Source organism: Notothenia coriiceps, unplaced genomic scaffold, assembly GCF_000735185.1.
Source record: "Notothenia coriiceps isolate Sejong01 unplaced genomic scaffold, NC01 NC01_scaffold00016291, whole genome shotgun sequence".
Lineage (NCBI taxonomy): Eukaryota > Metazoa > Chordata > Actinopteri > Perciformes > Nototheniidae > Notothenia > Notothenia coriiceps.
This window is the reverse complement of record NW_011348992.1, coordinates 9,118-30,547: the sequence shown is the minus strand read 5'-3', so window position 1 is coordinate 30,547 and position 21,430 is coordinate 9,118. Positions and strand designations below refer to the sequence as shown.

General features: G+C 41.1%; 1 protein-coding gene across 1 annotated transcript in view; it reads right to left on the bottom strand.

Moving 5' to 3' along the window:
* LOC104949478 (clathrin heavy chain 1) overlaps positions 1–21,430 on the bottom strand; it is a 36,719-nt gene that overhangs the window by 12,569 nt on the left and 2,720 nt on the right. Inside the window, exons 2-15 of the mRNA XM_010775833.1 lie at positions 10,867–11,074; positions 10,471–10,473; positions 7,913–8,181; positions 7,568–7,729; positions 7,349–7,462; positions 6,508–6,681; positions 4,093–4,290; positions 3,308–3,508; positions 2,773–2,925; positions 2,381–2,503; positions 1,578–1,715; positions 1,318–1,482; positions 1,032–1,212; positions 275–438 (exon numbers count right to left, since the gene is read on the bottom strand). Of these exons, the coding sequence (XP_010774135.1) occupies positions 275–438; positions 1,032–1,212; positions 1,318–1,482; positions 1,578–1,715; positions 2,381–2,503; positions 2,773–2,925; positions 3,308–3,508; positions 4,093–4,290; positions 6,508–6,681; positions 7,349–7,462; positions 7,568–7,729; positions 7,913–8,181; positions 10,471–10,473; positions 10,867–11,074 (2,253 nt within the window). The remainder of the gene's footprint in view (positions 1–274; positions 439–1,031; positions 1,213–1,317; positions 1,483–1,577; positions 1,716–2,380; positions 2,504–2,772; positions 2,926–3,307; positions 3,509–4,092; positions 4,291–6,507; positions 6,682–7,348; positions 7,463–7,567; positions 7,730–7,912; positions 8,182–10,470; positions 10,474–10,866; positions 11,075–21,430) is intronic.

Genomic DNA, 21,430 nt, shown 5'->3' with positions numbered 1-21,430 from the left:
ATGCATTCAAAAGTGCTGAATAAATGTTTTATGGACCCATAATAGTGATTATTATTTAAGTTAAGTTTTGCCATAATCATGTCTTTTTCCATAATCAGGTAGCTGAACAACATTGGTAAAAAAAATAAAAATATATATATTTATATATTTCTATTAATCATTTTCGGCCTTTCGGCATTCGGCCAACTGTTTCCTATTTTCAGTATCGGTTCGGCCAAGAATTTCGCATTCGGTGCACCCCTAGAAAAAAGCACAAGTTAAATGCGGGCGTTACCTTAAGGAAGTTCTTGACGCGCTCCGGGTCGTAGCAGTTGCTCTCTCTGCAGATCCTCTCCACCTCTTTGATCTGGCCGGTCTTGCAGGCGGCCTGGATGTATTTGAAGTGAACTTCAGCGTCCTGACTGAAGTTAACAATAGAGCCCAGGAAGTAGAACAGACCTGGTAGAGACACAGTCACATAGCTTTAGATACAGCTCCTATAGCTTCACTGATCCAAATGACAGGACTATGGACTGAGTGATGCATCCTGGAATATATAACAGAAGCACAATGACTACAGTTTTGCTTTTCCCCAGATCGGTTAAAAAATGTACAGAATGATGAAGAGATAACAATTTTGTGTCTTGTAGAGATATTTACCGTTTCAGATAGTTTGAACCCAGAAGAAGGGGGATAAAATGCTGCCCCCTATATTTGGGGCATGTGGCCAGGTATTACACCTTTAACCCTTATATTCATTGATCCAGTAATAGTTGAGGTGAACTCCACCACCCCGGCTAGTTTGTATCTATTGATTATTCTGCCTCTGCTCTGGCCTACTTGTCTAATGATGTTTGGGGACATATATCCAGGTACATAGGCATGAGGGAATGGCTGCATAAATACAACAGGAAAAACAAGTCCAGTGGCACTCTGATGTCTCCCCTGGATACAAGGATATTGAGGTCAATACCCCTGTTGTACAAAATATATTTTAGGGATTGTATTGGCTTCTTTTCTATGCTTTGCGTCTTAAAAGTGTTGGATCTTACCTTCAAAGCTCTTGAAGGACTCAAAGAGCTCAGTAAGGGACTGTGTGGTGAGCTGTTCGTGGTACTTGGAAGCCACCTGCACACAGATCTGCAGGTTCTGGCGGATGTTGGCGGACAGCATGGCCCTGAGGCACTCCAGAGAGTCCTCCACCGACAGGGAGCCAAAGTAGTTCACCAGCCACTGGAGGTAGAGGAGTATTACTTTAACGTATAGGTTGTACAACAATATCTACATTACCATGGATTGGAGGAAACATTTCACAATAAGCAATGTGTTAAAGCCTACCTCTGGGTTGAGCAGGTGTGTGTGCACCACGGCGCGCTTGATGTCGTACAGGTCGGTGTAGTGCTCCAGCGCTCTTTGAAGGAGTCCAGCCTTCTCACACAGCTGGGCGATGTGTGGACGATCGTAGTTGGTGAACATCTGGTTGCCCAGGATAGCATCAGCAACCTGCGGACATGACATGAAGCGGGAAAGAGGTTTGAAAAAGAAATGCAACCCAGCTCTATAGCTTCCTTGGGTAACATATGTATAAATGTGTGCACCTGTGGAGCATGCATGAGGTTCATCTCCAGCAGGCGAGTCTGCAGCGGTCCTTCTGAGGGTCTGTTGTTCTTCAGAGCGTCCAGGAGGAACGAGGTGCACTGCTGGATCAGGTTGTACTCCATGAAGACATCCACAATCTGTACACACATGGAAACACACAGGAGAGCACTCAAAAGAGGAAGAGAGACCATGCTTGGCTAGCTGCTAAAACAGAAGGACACTTAGAAAACACCTTTTTAAAGCTAATTGAAGGCTAGTTAAAAGTTGCTTAGAAGGAAAAGAGAACGTTTAATAATACAACACATTCCCTATTGAAAAGATCGAAGTATCCAATTCATTGTGTTTAATTCTTGTGGAATGCTAGTATAGCACTTAAAGAAACACAGAGAGCTGTGTCAGCAGTGTACATTGGCACTGCAGTGTACGCAGTGGCAGGAGGCGAAGAAAGAGGTGCATTTTCTCTATACGATAGCTCTAAAGTTCCAAGATGTTGACATGGAGTGTGACTCAGTCAAACACTTTCTCCAGTTTCGAGGAAAGTTGTGGCTATATTTGTTAACAGCAAAACTTGGGAAGTAGGAAGGTCACAATGTTTATCTTGATTTGCAGCAAGGCAGACATCTATGTAATGCTGTAACAGAACTATTCCCCTCTTTAAAATTATTTGGGATCTTTTTGATATTGTTTATTTATTTATTGCATTATTTATTGAGTTATTTATTGAGTTAATATGATAAAAAAGCAGAGAAAAACCCATGTATTCCTGATGGATCACTGAATATTCGTGTTTCCCTCCTCTGACCTGTGTGATGTCGGCCAGCGGCTCCTCATCCTGAACCAGCATCTGGGCAAACTGCAGGCCTTGTTCTGGGTTGATCCGCATCACATTCCTGAGCAGAAAGATCCAGTCTGGAGTGTAGCCCACCTGGGACACAAAAAAGAAACCTCTACATTACAATACAAGTTTCAATGCTACGGTTAAATCAATTCATTTGACAAAGACGAAGGCATAACGTGCATTATACTTCATTTAGAAATATGTGTTCATTAAATCATGAAACCATTTGCAATATAGTTTATGGAAAACTGTTTAAAACTATTTTTTGTATATGGTATGCCTCTCCTTTAATGGCCATGCATTTCACCATTTAAGAATTATAAAATATTTTAGAGCTCAAATATAATGTTACGTACCTTCTTGGCGTACAGGACGATCTTGGGGAACTGACCAGTCTCTGCGAAGCACTGGATGACTTTGTTGGGGACGTTGGCCCTCAGGTAGACACTGAGAGCCAACGTGGGATCCACTGCCTTCACCAGGTCACCCAGCTCCTCCGAGCATTCCAACTGAAAGGCAGGAAAACTAACATCAAAAATGCGACTAATTCAGGACCATTTTAAACAAGCATATAGTGATATTCTTTTATTCGTTTTTTGTATTTTTTCTCTTTGTACTTGCATTTTATAAATGTAAAGATAGAAAATGTATGACAGATAAAAACACATACAAAAGCACTGACAATTCAAATAGATCTCAGATTGTTCTTGTTTACCATTAAGGCAGCTTTGAACCACCCAAATCTACAGTTTCTAAGTGCAACTCTACACATTCCTTGCATAACAGATATTCCCACATGATCTATTACAAAAGGAGAGTCATGTAAACAAACAGCAAAATCAGGAAGAGCCGCTTTCTGTGAGTAGAGGCTGAGATGGAGATCTACAGTACCTTGTCTTCCTTCAGCCACTTCTCCAGGAGCTGCTTGCGCCCCTGCTGGAGGACCGGCCTGCAGAGCTCCAGGGACTCAAACTTGTTGAGCTGGCCCTGGTCCAACAGGATGCCGAAGTACTGCAGCAGGGGGGAGGTCTGCCCCGGCTGGGTGGGAACGCCCTGAAAGCGACGGATGGTGTCTGGGGTCCGCAGGATACCCTGAGAGGGGAAAGGTCAACTGACTGTGAGAAGAGATCTGACGTGTGATAGAAGGCAAAACAAGTGGAAGATTACTATAGCGCTGAAGTAAATACAACCACCTGCATTGTATGGGGAGACTCTAGTCTATAGGTTGACATTTGTAACAATGGATATCAACATTACCCAGAATATTAATTATATTAACACCTTTATTATTTGTGTTAAGCGTTTTACGGATATATCATGTTTAAATATGCAAATAAGACATTGATTTATACAATTATGCTAATTTGGATACATTTCAGATCAATCAGTCTGAGAAAAGGACCTTTAAAGATATGTGTTGCAAAATTCCATAAAGTTTTCATGACACTACAGGTAAGTAGGGTAAACAAAGTAACTGGTGGATACCACCATTCAAATGTAAAAGTAAGTCAAATAAACACCTAAATGTCATTTTTGAATGTTTTCTTTCCACAAGTCTGAAAGAAGAAATGTTATGGAAGCGCAAAGTCTCTCAAAATCGACTGTCTCACCTAAAATGGACTTTTGTTTAGACTGTCAACAGATGTTGATTGGCCCCATGCCCACAGTATGCATACCTTTGGTGCGTTTGCAGCAACCTTGGCAGCCTCAGAGTAGGTACCGGCAGCAAACAGGTTGTTGAACTTGCGTGCAAAGAGCTCTTCTCCACCAGCGAGGTTGTTGCGGACAGCCAAGCGGAGAGCCAGATCTGGATTCTGAAGCACGTTAGTGATGTAGGGGATGATGTTTTCCTCTTCCACACACACTGAGAGCACCTGTGATGCCGGGAAAATAGAGAATGCTGAAGTAGAGTACACAAGAGACAAGAAATACACCATAATCATGCCTGGTTTAATCTTTTGTAAAAGGCTTTCGGTTTACATAAATATGGTGGTTTTCTATTTTCAAAAGTCTGTCTATAGTAGTTAGTCTTAAGCAAAAGTCAAGGTACAGATTCGTAGCAATAAATTCCTTATCAATTATCCGAATTAAAGCTAGGCCAATACAGACAGATGGCTTTTTATTTGAACTCATATTTAAATAATCTAGAAAACACTGATACATTTGCACGATTCTTATTCAGTTCCTGTGCCAGTAATTATCAGAGTGGGCAAGCTCAGCTGAATATAACTGTGGGCAATAGCACTAATCTCCGTTTAAACACTCTCCGGCCTTGGGTTGTGGCTGCTGAATGCAAATGTGTTATTAGTGGGTCAGTGTAACGCATGGCTTTTGTGAGCCGTCTGGCAAGAGAGACAGAAAGGAGAACGAGTGGAATGAAAAGAGCTGGGTGGAAGGGAGGTGGGGGTTTGAAGAAAAAAGACATCCACTGTCGGCCCCTCTACAAACAAGCACAGCAGGTCAGTGCCCATGCCTTTAACACGGGTGACTACACCTCATTCTTCCTGCTACTAAAGCAGAGTCACTTAAAGTGGGTGGCCTAATTGGAGGGTGTTGAACTTAAAAATTGACAGAAAGACGGAGTAAAACAATCCTGTAGTGGAGATTCTGTGTTCTCATCAGTCTGGGAGGATACAGCTACTGTTCTCAACAAGAGAGCGCCAAGAGTCGGAGGACATACGAGCTGTCATATCGAGTGATGCACTGGCCCTGGCCCAGGCACAAACACACACAGACACACACAGACTAGTGGAACTGCAGGGCAGACCTCGCACGTCCCTGCCATGTTGCAGACGTGGAAGATAAGGTGGAGGTTGTGATTGGATGACTAGCAGTAAGAGGATTGAGAGCACCAGGCTGTGCCTCCCACTTCACATCATGTGCTGCTGATGGGTAGTTGGCCCTTTTTCGCTCTTTCTGTCCCGGTGGGGTGTGCGAGTAGCAGTTTTGCCCTGCATTTATTTAGCTTCCATAAATATATATTAGCTGACAAGTACAAGGACAGCTTGGAAGCAATCATTCTGTAGAGTTGGAAATATTGTAATCAGACACTTGCGTATAACAAATAAACACAGGAGAAAAGTAGGTGGTTGTGTTATGACCTACACAACCACCTAAAATAAAACAACTGAGTATGTTTAGGAAATGGGATTTAATGATTGACTTTTGGAACTAGTATTCAATTGGGTATCGAGAATAGTGGAGTCTGTAATATTGTCTAATCTGTGTTATGTTTTGTAGGGGGTTTACTTTAGTTATGCTGGTTATGAACTTTCAATACACACAGTCATCTATAACTTGCTATAACTTGACTTAAATGTAAATGTCAGCCTTTATATCATGCTGAACATTTTCAGTAGTAGGAACCACACAGCCGGCAACATATTAAGACAGCATTAGATAAAAAGCACTTTATTTTCTTATGGCACTTGTGGCCATAGACTGCAGCAAGAATAAAGAAATGTATGGGGAAAACATTGTAGCAACATATACTTAGAATCAAGTTATAATTATTGTTTATGGCCAACCCACTCAGGACCGTTGCCTATTATCTCTCCGATCACAGCCTCAATGCGTTTGTGTGCATGTGATGTACACACACACGCAGTTCGCTGAGCCGCCATACAGCGAGTTTGACACCGCTTCAGATCAGCTTTCCTCCCTTCACTCAATTATTCATGTGGTGTGTGGCCTGGCTGGAACATTATTCATTAGCTGGCTGGATCCTATTCTCCTCTCTGGTTCAACTCAAACAAAAGCAATGAGACACAACCCTCTCCCCTCTCTGTGTGAAACCCTACGCCTTGGATTATTTATAATGCCTTCTGGCAAAGTCTGAGCTGGCCTGATGACAACAGACAAAAAAGGAGTTGTCGTTAGAACCTCATGACACAACTGATCGTTTACATTCATTGCCGTGTGTCAGATTTTCTGTGAATGTGATGACTGATGACAGTTCAATAATAAAGTGGTTCTGTTGTGGCTGTGTGTTAAGAGATTAATTTGTATCGGCACATTTCTACTTTGACATTAACAAAACTTTACCATACATTTAATTTACACTTAGAAAAGAGCACAGGGGTCCTTCTTACCTGTCCCTTCCTGTTGACCCCGATGATTCCTGCGGTGGCCTCGTGTGGAGCAGTCACAAAGATGGTCTCCCCGCTGATGCGGTTCATGTAGATGCAGGTACCCGTCTCCAAGTCATACAAGTGAATGTAGCCATATTTGGTAATGAGGAAAACCACATCTTGCTTGGAGCTTATCTGTTTAAAAAAGAAATATTGTCTGTAAATCACGTTATGTTAGAAAAACAACACACTCTACTCGTCTATTATGCTTTGTCAGTCTACTGATATACCCTTATCTGGGCATAGGCTGTCACTTTTCATTTGGAACTTGAACATGAGAAATAACAATTCTTTGTAAACTAATGCCCTGTTGGACATAATGTACAGTGCATAAACACAGAGGAATAAACTGAAGTACCTAAAGAAATTTCAGTGTGGTCCAACAGAGTGCATTTGACTGCCCTATTGACCTACCACTACACAAATGAATGAAAAATGGAGGCCGACATTAGCGAGCATAGCCTTTCTGATCATATAATCAAGACTCAGAAGGAGCTAAGAAGCAGAGTTTGGAACTAGCTTGTGTTCTTCATTGCAGATAGCAAAAATACCAATAACCTCATGGGTTTGACAACTGCCTTTGCAAGACAAAGGGTTGGTGCATTTAGGGGTGTTGCAATATACCCATTTACGTTTATTTCGGTTCTCGCTTAGTGTCCCTCCCGTAATGCCCTACAAACAAATTCAATTTCTAAAATAATAGACAACTTTTTTGCCAAGACAATTGAGTAGTAAGAATGTGATATTGTAACAGCCCTAATATACTATATAGGTTGTGTTCAAATTAGTTCAAGCTGATTACCTGCATGGCCACAGGGAAGTCGTTCTGGGCTTCTGGAGGGAAGAACACATCCACTGCTTTCTTTGGAAATGGCTGGTTGCCAGTTGGTGGGGTCCCCACTTCAATGATGTGCAACTGAGTTGAAAAGAACGTCCATGTGAAACAAATGCAGGTTTTGCAATGAGAATGCCAATGAAATTACAAATATGTTCCTCTTAATATCTCATTAACACCAGTCACCTTTCCTCCAGCCTGGCCTCGGACAGCGAAGCAGAACAAAGTTGACTCCTCTGTGTTCCCCTCCATCTTGAACTGGGCAAAGCTGGCAGCATGGCCTTCGATGGGCTGGGAAACCTTTCTGTCAACGGAGTAGAGCTGCATGGCTCCAACAACCCGATTTTGCTAAAAAAAACAACAAAAAAACAGATCAAAACACATTCATATAAAACATGTATAAATCAGACTAGTGCACCAAATGAAAGCTACTTAGTATCTATGGTTACTTATCAATGCACATAGGTTATCGCCTGTATTTCCCCCGTGACGAAGGCAGGCTTGAGCTCTAACTTACAAAACTTAATTTACCTGGGCTGAGATGCCGATGAGCAGGAGCCATTTCTGCTTGGCGTCCGTGCGGTAGTTGATGATCTGACAGCCTGCCAGGCTGGAGTGGCGGTCGAAGACTTTCACAGGCTGCGAGTCGCCCTCCATGCTCCAGTGGTAGACGGCATTATCAGTCACAAGTGCGACTGTGTTAAGGGAGATCCACTTCCAGAAGGTAACATCGTCCGTCATGGTGTGCGCCTTCATCTTGCTCTTCATCTCGATGTTGAAGATCTGAAGGGTTTTGGAGGCTAGAAGTGGGAGAAAGGGGGCAGGAACCAAGCCCCGGAATAATTTTATAGTCTCGGACCAGTGTGTCCAAGCAACAAGAACATTTACAGGAAACACCAAATGTAATTAGAGAGAGAGAGATTCAGATTTAAGATATTGGTAGTCAAGCAACAACGCCATGACTGATAGAAAGGGGATGCCATACATGCTGTAGTCGGAAATTGTGTTTTATCTGAAGTGTAGTGAGACAACTGTGCACATTATAAATTGTAAGGACAAAATAACACAGAACTACAGAGCAGTCTAATGCCTCTAGAATTGAAAACAGTTCTTTTAAGAGGTAAATGTACTCAGTGTATGTCATGTATTGTTATATCCGACTACGTGGCCCTCCCCATCAAATGAAGAGCCTTAATTGAGAGGAACAAAGCAGAAAGAGGGTCGAAGCGAAAAAAACTAACAATTCACAAAGAAGGCAAACACATCTGCGTCTGAGTCGAATATATAAGGGTGGAATACGACAAAAGTACAACAAATACAGGCACAACTACAGGAGAAGGGGAATTTAAGTAAGAGACTTTTGGACAAGAGTTGCAGGAAAGGTTTCCAATAGTGGTTAGGGTTGATTTTCTACAATTAGAGTTATGATCAGAGATTGTCCTGATAACGGATCATGTTAACTGAAAAAAGGTTCACTCACCTGAATTTTGTGTTTATTAGTTAGGGTTAACTTAGTGGGCTAAAGCTTTATTACGAAGCAGTGTGACTTCCTTGTTTGCTCATTATTCACTACTCATTACCAAAGTGAGAAAAGGCAAAAGAATCAATGCACAGCACAACGGCCAAGATCATTGTGCACCACTAAGCCATGGGATCAGAGTACAAAAGGCGGTGTGGCGAATGGATCACTTGCAGCAGCCACATTTCAAAGAGCAAGCAGAGGGATTTTATATTGAATTATGATCAGCTGTTGGGAGGTGGGGGTGTGTTCGTCCTTCGGGAATGGTTACATGAAAAGGTTAGGGCTCGGTACTGTGTCACATGACGCGGTCGGCTGATAAGCATCATTATGGTAGACTGAGCAGGGAAGACAGTGGGGGTAGAAAGGGGGAGGAAGAGTCTACACTGTTGTGACCCTACGCTGCATAATGAGCGAGGAAAGACAGGTAGACAAAATGAATCTGCAGCTCTCCGTATACTGTTAAGCTACTTCAATCTTTTTAAACTAACGTTTAAAGTGAAGAGGACCAGTTTAAAAGAACGTACACCGTGACATCTGGAAAGTTATGTTTCCAACAAACCCAACAAAGATGGCATCCTACCATTTATTACCTCCTCATCCTCATTGTTAGGGGTCCTTTACAATTATACAAGTCAAATGAGCTGGGGACAATTATCTGGTCATGTTATGCCCTAATGGTCCTTTGAAATGATCACAATAACGTCACTTTACCAAAGGGCCCCTGGATATTCAATATGTATATGTATAAAAGGCTGAGAGCTGAACACAGATGGCCACACAAGGCTGTTGGATCAGAAAGTGCTCCTTAACTCTTCTTGTCACACCCTGACAAGAAAGCCTCACAGGTTATTATCCAAAATCTCTTCTTGACCCAATTCACTCTTCACCTGGGACTACTTATACTACTGATAGAAGACATCCCATCAGGAACTTGTCAAATCAAATCAACTATCTGATTCCATTGGATTTGATGCAAAGGTTAAAAGTCTACACTAATCTTCAGTCCTTGGTATAGAGAGAACCAAAAGTTGGTCAAAAGTTGCTAAAGGAATTAACAAATATTAAACAGCAGGGAAACAAGTGAACAGGTTTGGGTAATTACCACTTCACACAGATGGAAGAAGACATGGATTTCAAATGTGATCATGTTACCCATAGTATAACCACGTGTAAAACAGGTTCTAAATCACTTATACATGTAATAGAAATGATGGAATGCCAGCAAGCTATAATGCTGTGAAAGCCAAATCCTGTTTACGAAGAAATATTTCTATTGGCCTAGATGTGGGACAAGGTCCAAACAAATACACAACAGTGGGTTCAGATGCATGTCAAATGTGAAAAGCTAGGCCATTTACATACAGGCTTTAAGAGCTTTATATTAGAACCCGATTGTCCAATGGAACACAATGGTGAATAAAGTAATGTCAGATTTAATCAATATAGTCTGCATGCCTTATTTGTGAAATAAAGAAGGTAATGCTGGATAGAATGCTTTTATAAAAATACTGTCTTGACTTAAAACAGGATTTGACTTTCACAATGTAGTAGTTAAATTTCAACTCACCGTCTGCAAATACATAAGAAAGCAGTAAAGGAAAAAAAAAGAACATAGAAAAGACAAAAACAAAAAAAATGTCAAAGCAATTATGGATGCTGGACAAAAAGAATAAAAATATGCTACTTTTAATTTTTACTTTGAAAAAAACATACATGTCTCCCAATAAAAACTTCTTTACAATGGAAAACTAAAGTAGCTAAATGTGTATGGACATAAATAGATGAAATTATTTATAAATACTCTTAATTAATAAACGGATAATGTCACTATATCGAGCAAACATGTCATAACTGAAAGCTGCAGGCTGTGTTTATTAGTTAAAATGAAACACTGAAATAATACTATGTTGTTTTCACTGATTAAGAGAAATGTGACTTCGGCAATGCCAATAGACTGTCTTACCTTTAAGTGCAATGACTTTGCTGGCTGGATTCATAATGGCGCTGTCGGCGGAGATGGGCCTGCGGATGGGGGTATTGGGGTCTGCCATGTCGATGATCACCACCTGAGACTGCTCGCCCACTTTCTCCCGGATACAGATGAACTTATCCGACTCCATGGTCAGGGTGCTGAAGCCTATGTTGGCCGGATTGATCCCTAAATTTTGGAGCTAAGAGAAAAGAGGGGAAACGGTTAGGTTGAACAGAATAAGCCACTAAAGGTAACATTGCAAAGAATACCGTCAAAATATTTACATCATATTCTTCTTGCCAAGACAAGGAATGACAAGAGTATGCATTATATTTTTATTTAAATCCAATATTTGCCAAGATATGTCTGGGAATGAGGTGAAAAAAAAGACGTACTGGTGAGATGATAGTAATTTCCCAGTAACTTAGTAAACAATTTGTACACAGAAATTATGATTTTTAAGAGTGGAAACATTTAAATGCCTGGGGCTGACCCAACAACAACAACAGCGTCAAATAAAAACGCTTGAGTCTGTGGTCAGCTGCTTCGCACTAACACAGCCAGCGGATGAGGTCATGAAGTTTAGCAGCACAGAGCAGCAGCCCTTTGGACACATGGAGCTGCTCACAGTGGTTACAGAGCTGAGCCTGGGTGGAGGGGCTAATCCAAAGCCAAGTTCTCAAAGCATGGGCCAGAGAGGAAACTACAACTACATAAATCAACACCGTAGTCTGGATACCAGCAGCTGAACAACTTTCTGCATTAGGCAAAAAGGACTATCATTGCATATAGACCATTTTTTTTGGAAAACAGCTAATCGCCATCACCTAAATTGAACCAATCAACAAATGTACACCACAGTTGGGCAGTTTGACCTCAGTTTCCCTGACTTCCCTGGTGTCCCAGCAGAACAAACAATGTAATGCAGGACTTAAAGAGATTTAACCTGCATGAAAGCAAAAGCCTGAAGCTATGGGTAAAATGCTTAGCAGCACGTAACACCAGCGAGCTCTGCGGCCCCAGTTTACAGCCAAGGCTGGAAACAGGGCATCCTGCCTCACACAAACCCTGACGCAGCACTGCCTAGCAAGGCAGTGCCAAAACAGCTCTAGGCAGGAATGTCAGAACTTTAGTAGCAGCACAAACCATGTATCAATGGTTCCAATTTTAAAAGAAACCACAGCAAACCAGATTTAACAATAACAATGAACATGGTTAATGAAAAAAAGGAATGGTTAGTTACACAATGTGAGGTTCAGTGTGTCAATACCTTCTATTTGAAAGTTGGAAAAGCAGCTGTAAAGTTAACCCAGGACAGAGGAAATGAAACTACTAAAATCATGTCTAATAGACCATGTTCGCTGTTGCAACTTCCTGTATTTTTGCAACCTATCTGAAATATTACACAGTTGTACAAATGATGCACAACTACTAAAGCTATCTGGATTCCCAAAATCCTATGGAGAAATTGCATTGGTTTTTGTCGAAGGAACCGGAATTGGTAAAATACCAACTAACTTCCGGGTTTTAGGACGCGTCACTGTGGCACTCTATTGAGACATCATATTAGAAGGAAATACTAAATTGACACTCTTATGTGCGGTGTTCTGTATTTGAATGGCACATTTTCATAAGCAGATTCCCAATTTGTTCCCACCTTATTTAAAATGTTAAAACTCAAGAGTTGTTTTATGAACACATACTGGATGAAAAAGCAGCAGCTTGCCAGACACAGCCTCAATTTACCCAGGTTTAGAGAGGGCTGTTCAATTTCAATGCTGGGTTAGGACAACAACTGGCAACACGGTCAACCATTTGCCATAGTCATGCCGGAGCCCTAATCAGCAAACAGAAACCACAGTTCCAGGAATTGCACAACGAAAATTGGAACACCTTTTATCAATGACAGGACACACCCTCCCCTCAGCCAGCCCCACCCACATTCTTTCAGAAGTGTGTAACCTGGTTCCATCTCAATGACACTGTGAGAACAGACCTAACAGAACAAGTGTTACTACTAGCTATGAGGAAAGAACTGACTGAAAAGCAAACTGTCTGTGGAAAGCTTTCACCACAGTCCTTCATGTTTATTACTTAGGAGGGAGACATCATACAATAACGTCATTGTAGCCTCAGGGCCTCTTATCTGTGCCATTGTACACTACAGAAGCCTTGTTTACTAACCCAACATTTATTCAAGCCCCAGACAAAGGTAAAAGCGCTCAATAGAGAATTTAGTTTGGACATGGAATACATCTTATTTTACTTCTAAAAAGCAAGCTGGTAACGGTTTCAGTTTTCTTTATCACTATCACTTTAAGAACTACCTTGAAAGTGACTTACAAACATGGAGTAAAATCAAGAGCCGTCTCTTTTGTAACAATCTCAGAAGATGCCACGAAGAAGCTATGAGATTTTGTGAATAAACATTTGAGAGTTAAAATCGTCTCTCTAATCTCTGTAAACCAGACTGGGGTATGTCTACGTATTACGCAAAAGAGGGTTATCCAGTTAAATTACACAACCGCTTTCTAGAAAGATTTACGTGATCTCTCTCTCTCCCTCACCCTACCATCTATTCTGGGAGCAGCAGGAAGCACTTTCATTCACAATGAAAAAGCATTCACTAAATAGTAAGAAGAAGGGTAGGGCCCTAATCACAATGAATATGTAACTGTAAGAAAAACTAAACAAACGGACAGCTGATGGGAGAGTGACCATCACACTACAGTTTGATCTGTGACACTGGTTCCCAATGAAAACCTTCAAGTCAAACCCTGCTGTGGGCTAACACTGCTGTGACATCAATAAGCAGGAATTTGGGTAAAAGCAGGTCAAACCAGTGGAGCTAAAAACAATGTGGAAAATCATTTAGTCATCTACTGTAGCCTGCCCCAGCCTTGGGGCTGCTGCTTTTAGCTCAGCCATCAGCACAAGCTTTCTTGGACAGATGCCAGTCCAAAAGTTTTAAATCTATCAACAGTGAATTAACCAAAGTGTAGCGAAAGAAGAGCAGAAGAGGGGAGACCGGGCAGCAATCTGAGGGAAAACACTAGCACAGTGGAGCCCAAACTTTTCCCTTGGAGGGTAACAAAACTAACTTAATGGAGGCCCTCAAGCCATAAGCAAGCACCTATTGTACTGTATTGATAGGAAGTAAAATGGTACAGTTATAATTGATGGCACGGGTTGAGAACGAATCAGAGCTAATGTTGCAGAGACTAGGCCAGCTAGCCGGTGCATTGGCAGCAACAAATTGCCAGCAAGAGACATACTGATTCAAGATTACAGTATGAATTACTATCATTAAGGCCTTTAAAAATCCTTAGCTCAGCTTCTCTGTTCCTCTCTATTATAATCACTTTCATAACTGACATATCCTGACAAGGCTTGCCCTAAATAAGTGTCTTTGCAAAGCAAGAGAAAGGAAAGTTGTCATTCAAATAAGTAAATCAATTAACAGCTTTGTTTAAAGCCCCTGGATATCGCTACAAAATCCAACAAAATTGCTAAAAGAAAATATACAGTAATTTAAACTTAAAGAGCAACTTGCAGGTTTTTTTTTTACTAGATTTATGCTTAACATTGCCTGAAAATTACAATTAAAAAAGTTAATGCAGGATTTTATATGTTTTACGAGACATAAGGGCAGGAATTCAGAGGGAAAGGAGCCGTTTTGAGCTCTGCTATTAAAAACTGGTATTTTTTAACGTCAAACGCGTCATATTACGTCACATGGGGGAGCAACTTTCTCGGACTCCTTCTCTGCCCAATCCGCGGTAGTAGTTTTGTAGTTGGTTTGAGCAGTTGTGATTTAGTGAGCTGGTATTGTTTCAGTAATTTTACATTGCATTTCACCATTTTTAATCATGGTGAGCTTGTGTTTGTACAGGTTTCACAAACTCCAGCCTGTCAGGACATCGAGTCCACAGGAAAAGGACCGGAGCTAGCTTCCGTTCCTGGGTGCGTTGTGCGAGGTGCATCCACCTCCCTGCAGCACATACTCTCCACAGCTGAGGCCTATCAAACAAAACGTTTATCAGGAAACCGTATTACATCTCTCTCCCCCCTTCGCTCCTCTCTCTCTCCCCTCCGGTACACAGCACCGTAAGACGTAGTGTGGAGTTGCATTAGGTAACGCGAGATACGGCTGATACTTGCGCATTAGTTTCTGTTATGGATCAGTATCAACAGTCCTGCCAGTAACGTTACTATATTATCAATGCTACTTTAGTTATAGCCTGATATATGATAGCTAACTTTACAATGTTGTGATGTGACGTTAGCTAACATTCTGTAGCTAACGCCGTTCACTCACCAAGATAGCTGCCCAGTTCCACTGGTTCTCCTCACACCACAGCTCAATTTCTCTCCGATGGCCGTTATTCTTCTAATCCTTGACTGCTCCTGGTCTCTTGGACGCCTAGCAGGCTCATAATTATAAGGTTGTGGTCCGTCATATGCATATGACTATACATTTTCAACCTCTTCTGTGTCAAAACTAGCATTGTAATCCATGTTTATTCATACGTTAGACCGGCCGCTCTCCCTCATGTGATGTCACACGCAGGTGGTCTTTTTTTTATGCGGAAGTAAAAATGTCTTACAAAAAACGACGCCAGATGTCACTGNGGGCGAAAGAGCATCCAAAATTCTTGCTGACCAATTGTGGCGCTCAGAGAGCTCATGACCAACCTGGTCTCACCAGAATGCAAGCTCACTGCTGGACGTTGTAGAAATGCGTGTGTGCACCACGACAAAGGAGCCTCATTCACTTTACATTGGGGTTGTTTGCGTGGTGCAGACACGTAAATGTAGTAAAGTTCGTGACTCCACCACGCAATGCGGTGTTAAGGAGTCGTTGTGGAGTCACGCATTCTGGTGAGATCAGGTTGGCTCAAACCAACTACTACCGCGGATTGGGTAGACAAGGGGCGCTTTCACACCGGAGTACTTTTCCCAGTATAGTTACAATATAGTTCAGAAAATGTGCGTTCACACCAAAAAGATCCGGAACTAAAATGAGTTCACCAAAACCTTTTCACCCCATTTTCCGTCCCTGCTAGAGAGCAGGTACTTTCATGGGAGAAAAAGGTTCCCATTTCTGATTGGCTGGGCGGATTGCAAACCACGCCCCGTAAAACTCCCAAAAAGTTTTGTGAAGCCGCCATTTTAATTTCCTTGCATTAGCATTATTAGCATTAGCCCAACGCACAAACGCGGAGAGACTAACTTATGGCAACACAAAAGAAAACATGGGAGCGGTGGAGATGAGGTGTTAGCGTTTCTGGCAATTTACTCTGAAGCCAGTCCCCAACTCCGGGGATTTCCGGCCGGGGACTTCGGGTGGCAGTATACGCCGTGAAATTGTAAGCGGCCTGCCAATAAACCCAAAGCAGAAGAAGTGACGTCAGCGGCTTCATTTGACTAATCCTCCCTTAGGGACTTATTCCGGTGTGAACGCGATCTGCTGTTCTGATGAAACAAAGAGTTCTGATGAACTAAGTACGGCAAAGTACTTGGTGTGAAAGCTCCTAAGGAGTCCGAGAAAGTTGCTCCCCCATGTGACGTAATATGATGCGTTTGACGTTAAAAAAGAACTGTTTTTAATAACAGAGCTCAAAACGGCTCCTTTCCCTCTGAATTCCTGCCCTTATGTCTCGTAAAACATATAAAATCCTGCATAACTTTTTTATGTAATTTCAGCAAGGCTAAGCGATACAATCTAGTAGAAAAAACCTGCAAGTGGCTCTTCTTGTAGTTGTTGATNAATACACTGCAAAAAAAAAGGAGGAGTAAAAGTAGCTCACGACTTGTTTTATTTTTTGAAAGTAGCTCTCATCCTAAAAAAGGTTGGAGACCCCTGAGCAGCTCAGGGGTCTCCAACCTTTTTTAGGATGAGAGCTACTTTCAAAAAATAAAACAAGTCGTGAGCTACTTTTACTCCTCCTTTTTTTTTGCAGTGTATTTATTTAGCACATTTGAACATTATATGCTGACCTTTAACCTTTGTGTGTTGTTTGGGTCTGTGGGACCCGTTTTCAGTGTTTACTAAAAGAAAACATATGCAATTTAATTATTTTAACCTGCTTTATTTGGGGGTGGACCTCACATCCTCTCGGGGGGTCCGGGGGCATGCACCCCTGGGAAGATTATTTTTTTAAATGTTGAAGTTAAAAGCATCAATCTGGTGCACTTTGAGCACAAAATGAATTTATGGATACAGCTCTCAACACTCAGATGAAAGGGAGCTGTATATTTTTCAATAATCCAAACATCTTTAGAATATGATCACAACCAATAATAAATCATTTAAACTTGTTTATTCTTATCTTATGTTACCTAGTCAGCATTCTTTCTTTTTATTTATGCATATTTTATTAATCACTCCCCTTTTTACTGTCCTATAGTACACATTGGAATGATTTCTTACAACTATATTAAATAGATAAAGGTGTGCTTTCTCTCGCTCTCTCTCTGTATCGCTCGCTCAGTCACAGAGGCTGTGTGCTCCTCCGTGGCGATGACGGCTTGCATTCAAAAATAATAATAAACATATTTGTAAAGTGGGGGGACACAAACAGGATTTTTAAAAGTGGGGGGGGACATGTCCCCCCTGTCCCCAGTGGAAATTACGCCATGCGTATGTGTGCGTGAAGTGCAATAAACATATATGCAAGTTGCAACACACACAGAGTAAAACTCTGCCCCTCATGTGCAGTATACATGTAGGCTGGCATGATTAGGCTGTGTTCAATGGGGCTGATGTGTTGTGTCGATTCTGCCAGAAGGAAAGTCACGGTCACACTCCTTATGAAGTGGTGAGGTTCCGCTCCACATTGCTTTTCTTCCCGACTGCAACGCTGGTCCCGCAAATCAAGCAATAAAGTTATTGGTCGATATTCATTGTGGTGGGTGGGGGGGAGGAGGGGTGCTAGAGTTCGCTATGATTGAGGTTTCGTTTATATATTGGGTAGATTCTTTTAATAACATTTCCTTTTTTGTTTTGTGTATTTTTTACATTTTGCATTTGGTTAGCGAGCTACTTATTGAGGGCTTGCAAGCTGCCGGTAGCTCACGATCGACGTGTTGGAGACCACTGCTCTAAAAGGTTTAAGGCAATTGCAACAAAGAAGTAGTACTAACATTGAGTTAGAATTTAAATACAATTATTTGAAAATATGTTTCTATTGCATGGGGAGCTTTAGCACAGAGCTTTACTGCAACAGGTGCAATATCAGGAATACATTTCAAGGTCCAAAATCCCCAAACACTTGTATGCAACTCTTAATCAATACATATAACTGAGACATCATGACGCAGCCCAAGAGAAGATGTTTTCTTGCTCAGTTAAGCTGATTAATAGCAAACAGTCATTCAGTGAAGAGGACACTTTGCTTTCTAGTAAGACAGCTAATGCAAAATTTCCATTAAAAGCCATACACAATTGAGCTTCGGACTTTCACACAGAAAAAGAATCCACCAGCAGATTTGAACTATTCCTAAAGACCCCAAGGGAGCCCCATATGTGTATGTAACCTGTATGCTCTTCCTTCAAAAAGTAAAGCAACATCTTGCTCAGCAGAAAAAAAGCCTTGTGTGTGCGCGGCACATGTAAAGTTCAAGGCAGGGCAGGGAAGGATGTGCTATGTAATGTGCTGAGGCTTGCAGCACTGCACTGCTCCACAACAGGAAACCAGGGACCCATTGTCTAACGGGACTGAAACAACAGGCCTGCAGAGTGCTGCCTCCTCCAGTACCATGTGACACTGGTGCGCGACATGTGACCAACCCAGGGGTGAGGAGCAAAAGGGCTGCCTCTACTGTAGATAGAGAGAAGTAGGGGCAGAGAAGGAAGGAATGCATGCATTTATGGACATCATCCATCTTCCCTCCAGGCCAGTTCTGCTGAGCTGGTTTTGTGATTGCTGTTTCCTTTTTCTCACAAATACACACTATCTTACATTTAGACAGTGCTGCATAATGTGTTCAGCAGATTTGTATCCTCACCCGCCTGTCACGGGATGTCAGCTGGTCAGTTACTAGCACAGTTCAAAGTGCAACATGCACACCCTGAAAGATTTTTAAAGAGCATGGCAACATAAAATATTGCCCTTCCCATACGGCAAACATTGCGGATGTAATTATAAAGATATGTGGATCAAAAATATTAAATGTACTATCAATCACCAATGCAAATATATCTGAATTATATGTGCAAACATCTAATTTAAAACAATAAGCTGGATACATCGAACAACCAATTACACTTATTTTTCATTCCTTCATTAGCATTCTGGGAAAAAACTAAGTTCTTGGGTCTGATGTAGATGTTTACAATAGAAAGTTAGGATTCTCGTTTCAATGTTTGCCTTTGTTCACTCTTCCAACAGTGTTGATAACTTTGGGATCTTTAAACCTTCACGACAAAGCCCATTTAACAAAAAGGTTCATGGTGGGTGGTTTAGCAGGGATTTAAACAAGGCCATATTGTGTAAGCAGATTATTTGTACGTTTCCAAAATAGCAACATCTGCAGTCAAAATAAATGAACGGTAACATTACGGTCATTATGAATATGCATGTGAAATACTGTGCTGCACCAACACACTGTTTGATCAACTTGGGATTTTCCATCCGCTGTGCCTATTTGTCACAGAGAATGAAACCCGGCATGACAAACACTGCTTACTAAATAATATGCAAGGAAGCCTTTGTCAACAAAGGATGGGAATGATGTTGTCATTACAGAAACAGGATCAAGAGCCATTTTTAATTATTACTGACTAACTCCTAGGTAGGGATGGGCCCGTGAGACCAGTCTTTAAATGATACTGGTTCTGATTGATCATAACTGTGGGCGCATCGATTGTCGTCTGAAAGTCACTCATTCATATATATAGTTTGCTAGAATAGTGCCAAACCTAGAGCACATGACAGAGTGCATGTATCTTTTGTTGTTGGGGAAAGATCTTGAGGCCTAAGTTATAGTTATTTTACACATGACACTTGTCCAATCAAAGTTATTTAACTAAAGTCTGCACTAAACTATATAAATGGATGATATATAAAAATGCAAGCTATGCATGTTGGCCGGATGACAGAGGACACGCAATTGCAAGGTTTGAAGGAAGAGGGGGGGAAGAGAGAGACAGAGAAGAGACCAAGGTAAACGCTTGCTTTAATCTGCCCTAGAAAATGCCCTGCTGGCTCTATTAACTCCCTATAACCCTATGAGAATAATGTGTGGAAACCCATAATGTAATGTAAAGCAATGGGATAGAAGAAACAATAAATCAACATATTTGACGATTAGTATGATAACTGAGAAGTATAATATTTTTGATTTGATACATGTATGACAATTTTCCCTGATTACAATTCAATGGACACTAAAGTTATCAACCAGCATTTGATACTTGTAAATATATATTGAGAGGTTTTGAGCAAGCTCAAAAAAGTGGCTGGTGATCTCAAAATCAGTCTCAACTTACAGTAATGGTGGTAAAGCAAGCTTAGGTGGAGAAAAAAAAGCTGAAGTTGATCTGCTGAGCATGCATGCTGTAGAAGTTGTGTAAAAAAACATGACAGCTTATGGCTGCTTTGGTGCCGTCAAGAGGCTGCTCTCTCCAGAGTCCTGTTACTCAATAAGCTAGAATACTATCTGGGTGCTCTTGTGGGGAGCATACAGCATCTTATAATACTCAACAACTCCTGCTCATTAACAAGATTAATGGACAACTTCTACAGGCAAACCAATCAAAATGTTAAGAATCAAACACTCTAACTAATGTGTTATAGTGAGAATTCATCCTGACACAGTTTTAAGGTCATGACACCCAGTTTTAATATTCTGCATGATCTGCTTGAGTGTAAAACATGCATGAAACAGCATATGCAGGTCATGCATTAGTCATAGTTGGTGGAGATCTATTGGGAGTTGATTAGGCACACACAATGACCTTGTGACGTGCCAATGACACAAATCAGTGCAAGTACACAGTTGAATAAAATGCAAGAATCTATTGCATTGTAAAATGTAGGCCTATAATTAAATAAATCATAACAAGTATCAATGACAAAAAGCTACTTGAATTTCCATGTGAAATACAGAGGTTCTTCTTGAAATCTTATAAAAAGGTACCATTATGATGTTACTACAAATGTGTGATGTCAGGATTTTAAAAGCCATTCCCTTGATTGAATATACAATATAAATATTAGGGGTGCACCGAATGGGTAATTCTTGGCCGAAACCGATACCGAAAATAGGAAACGGTTGGCCGAAAACCGAATGCCGAAAGGCCGAAAATGATTAATAGAAATATATATATATATATATATATATAAAATGTATACATTTTTTACCAAGGTTGTTCAGCTACCTGATTATGGAAAAATAAATGATTATGGCAAAACTTAACTTAAATAATAATCACTATTATGGGTCCATAAAACATTTATTCAGCACTTTTGAATGCATACTAGGGATGTCCCGATCACCTTTTTTTGCTCCCGATCCGATTCCGATCATTTGATTTTGACAATTTGCCGAT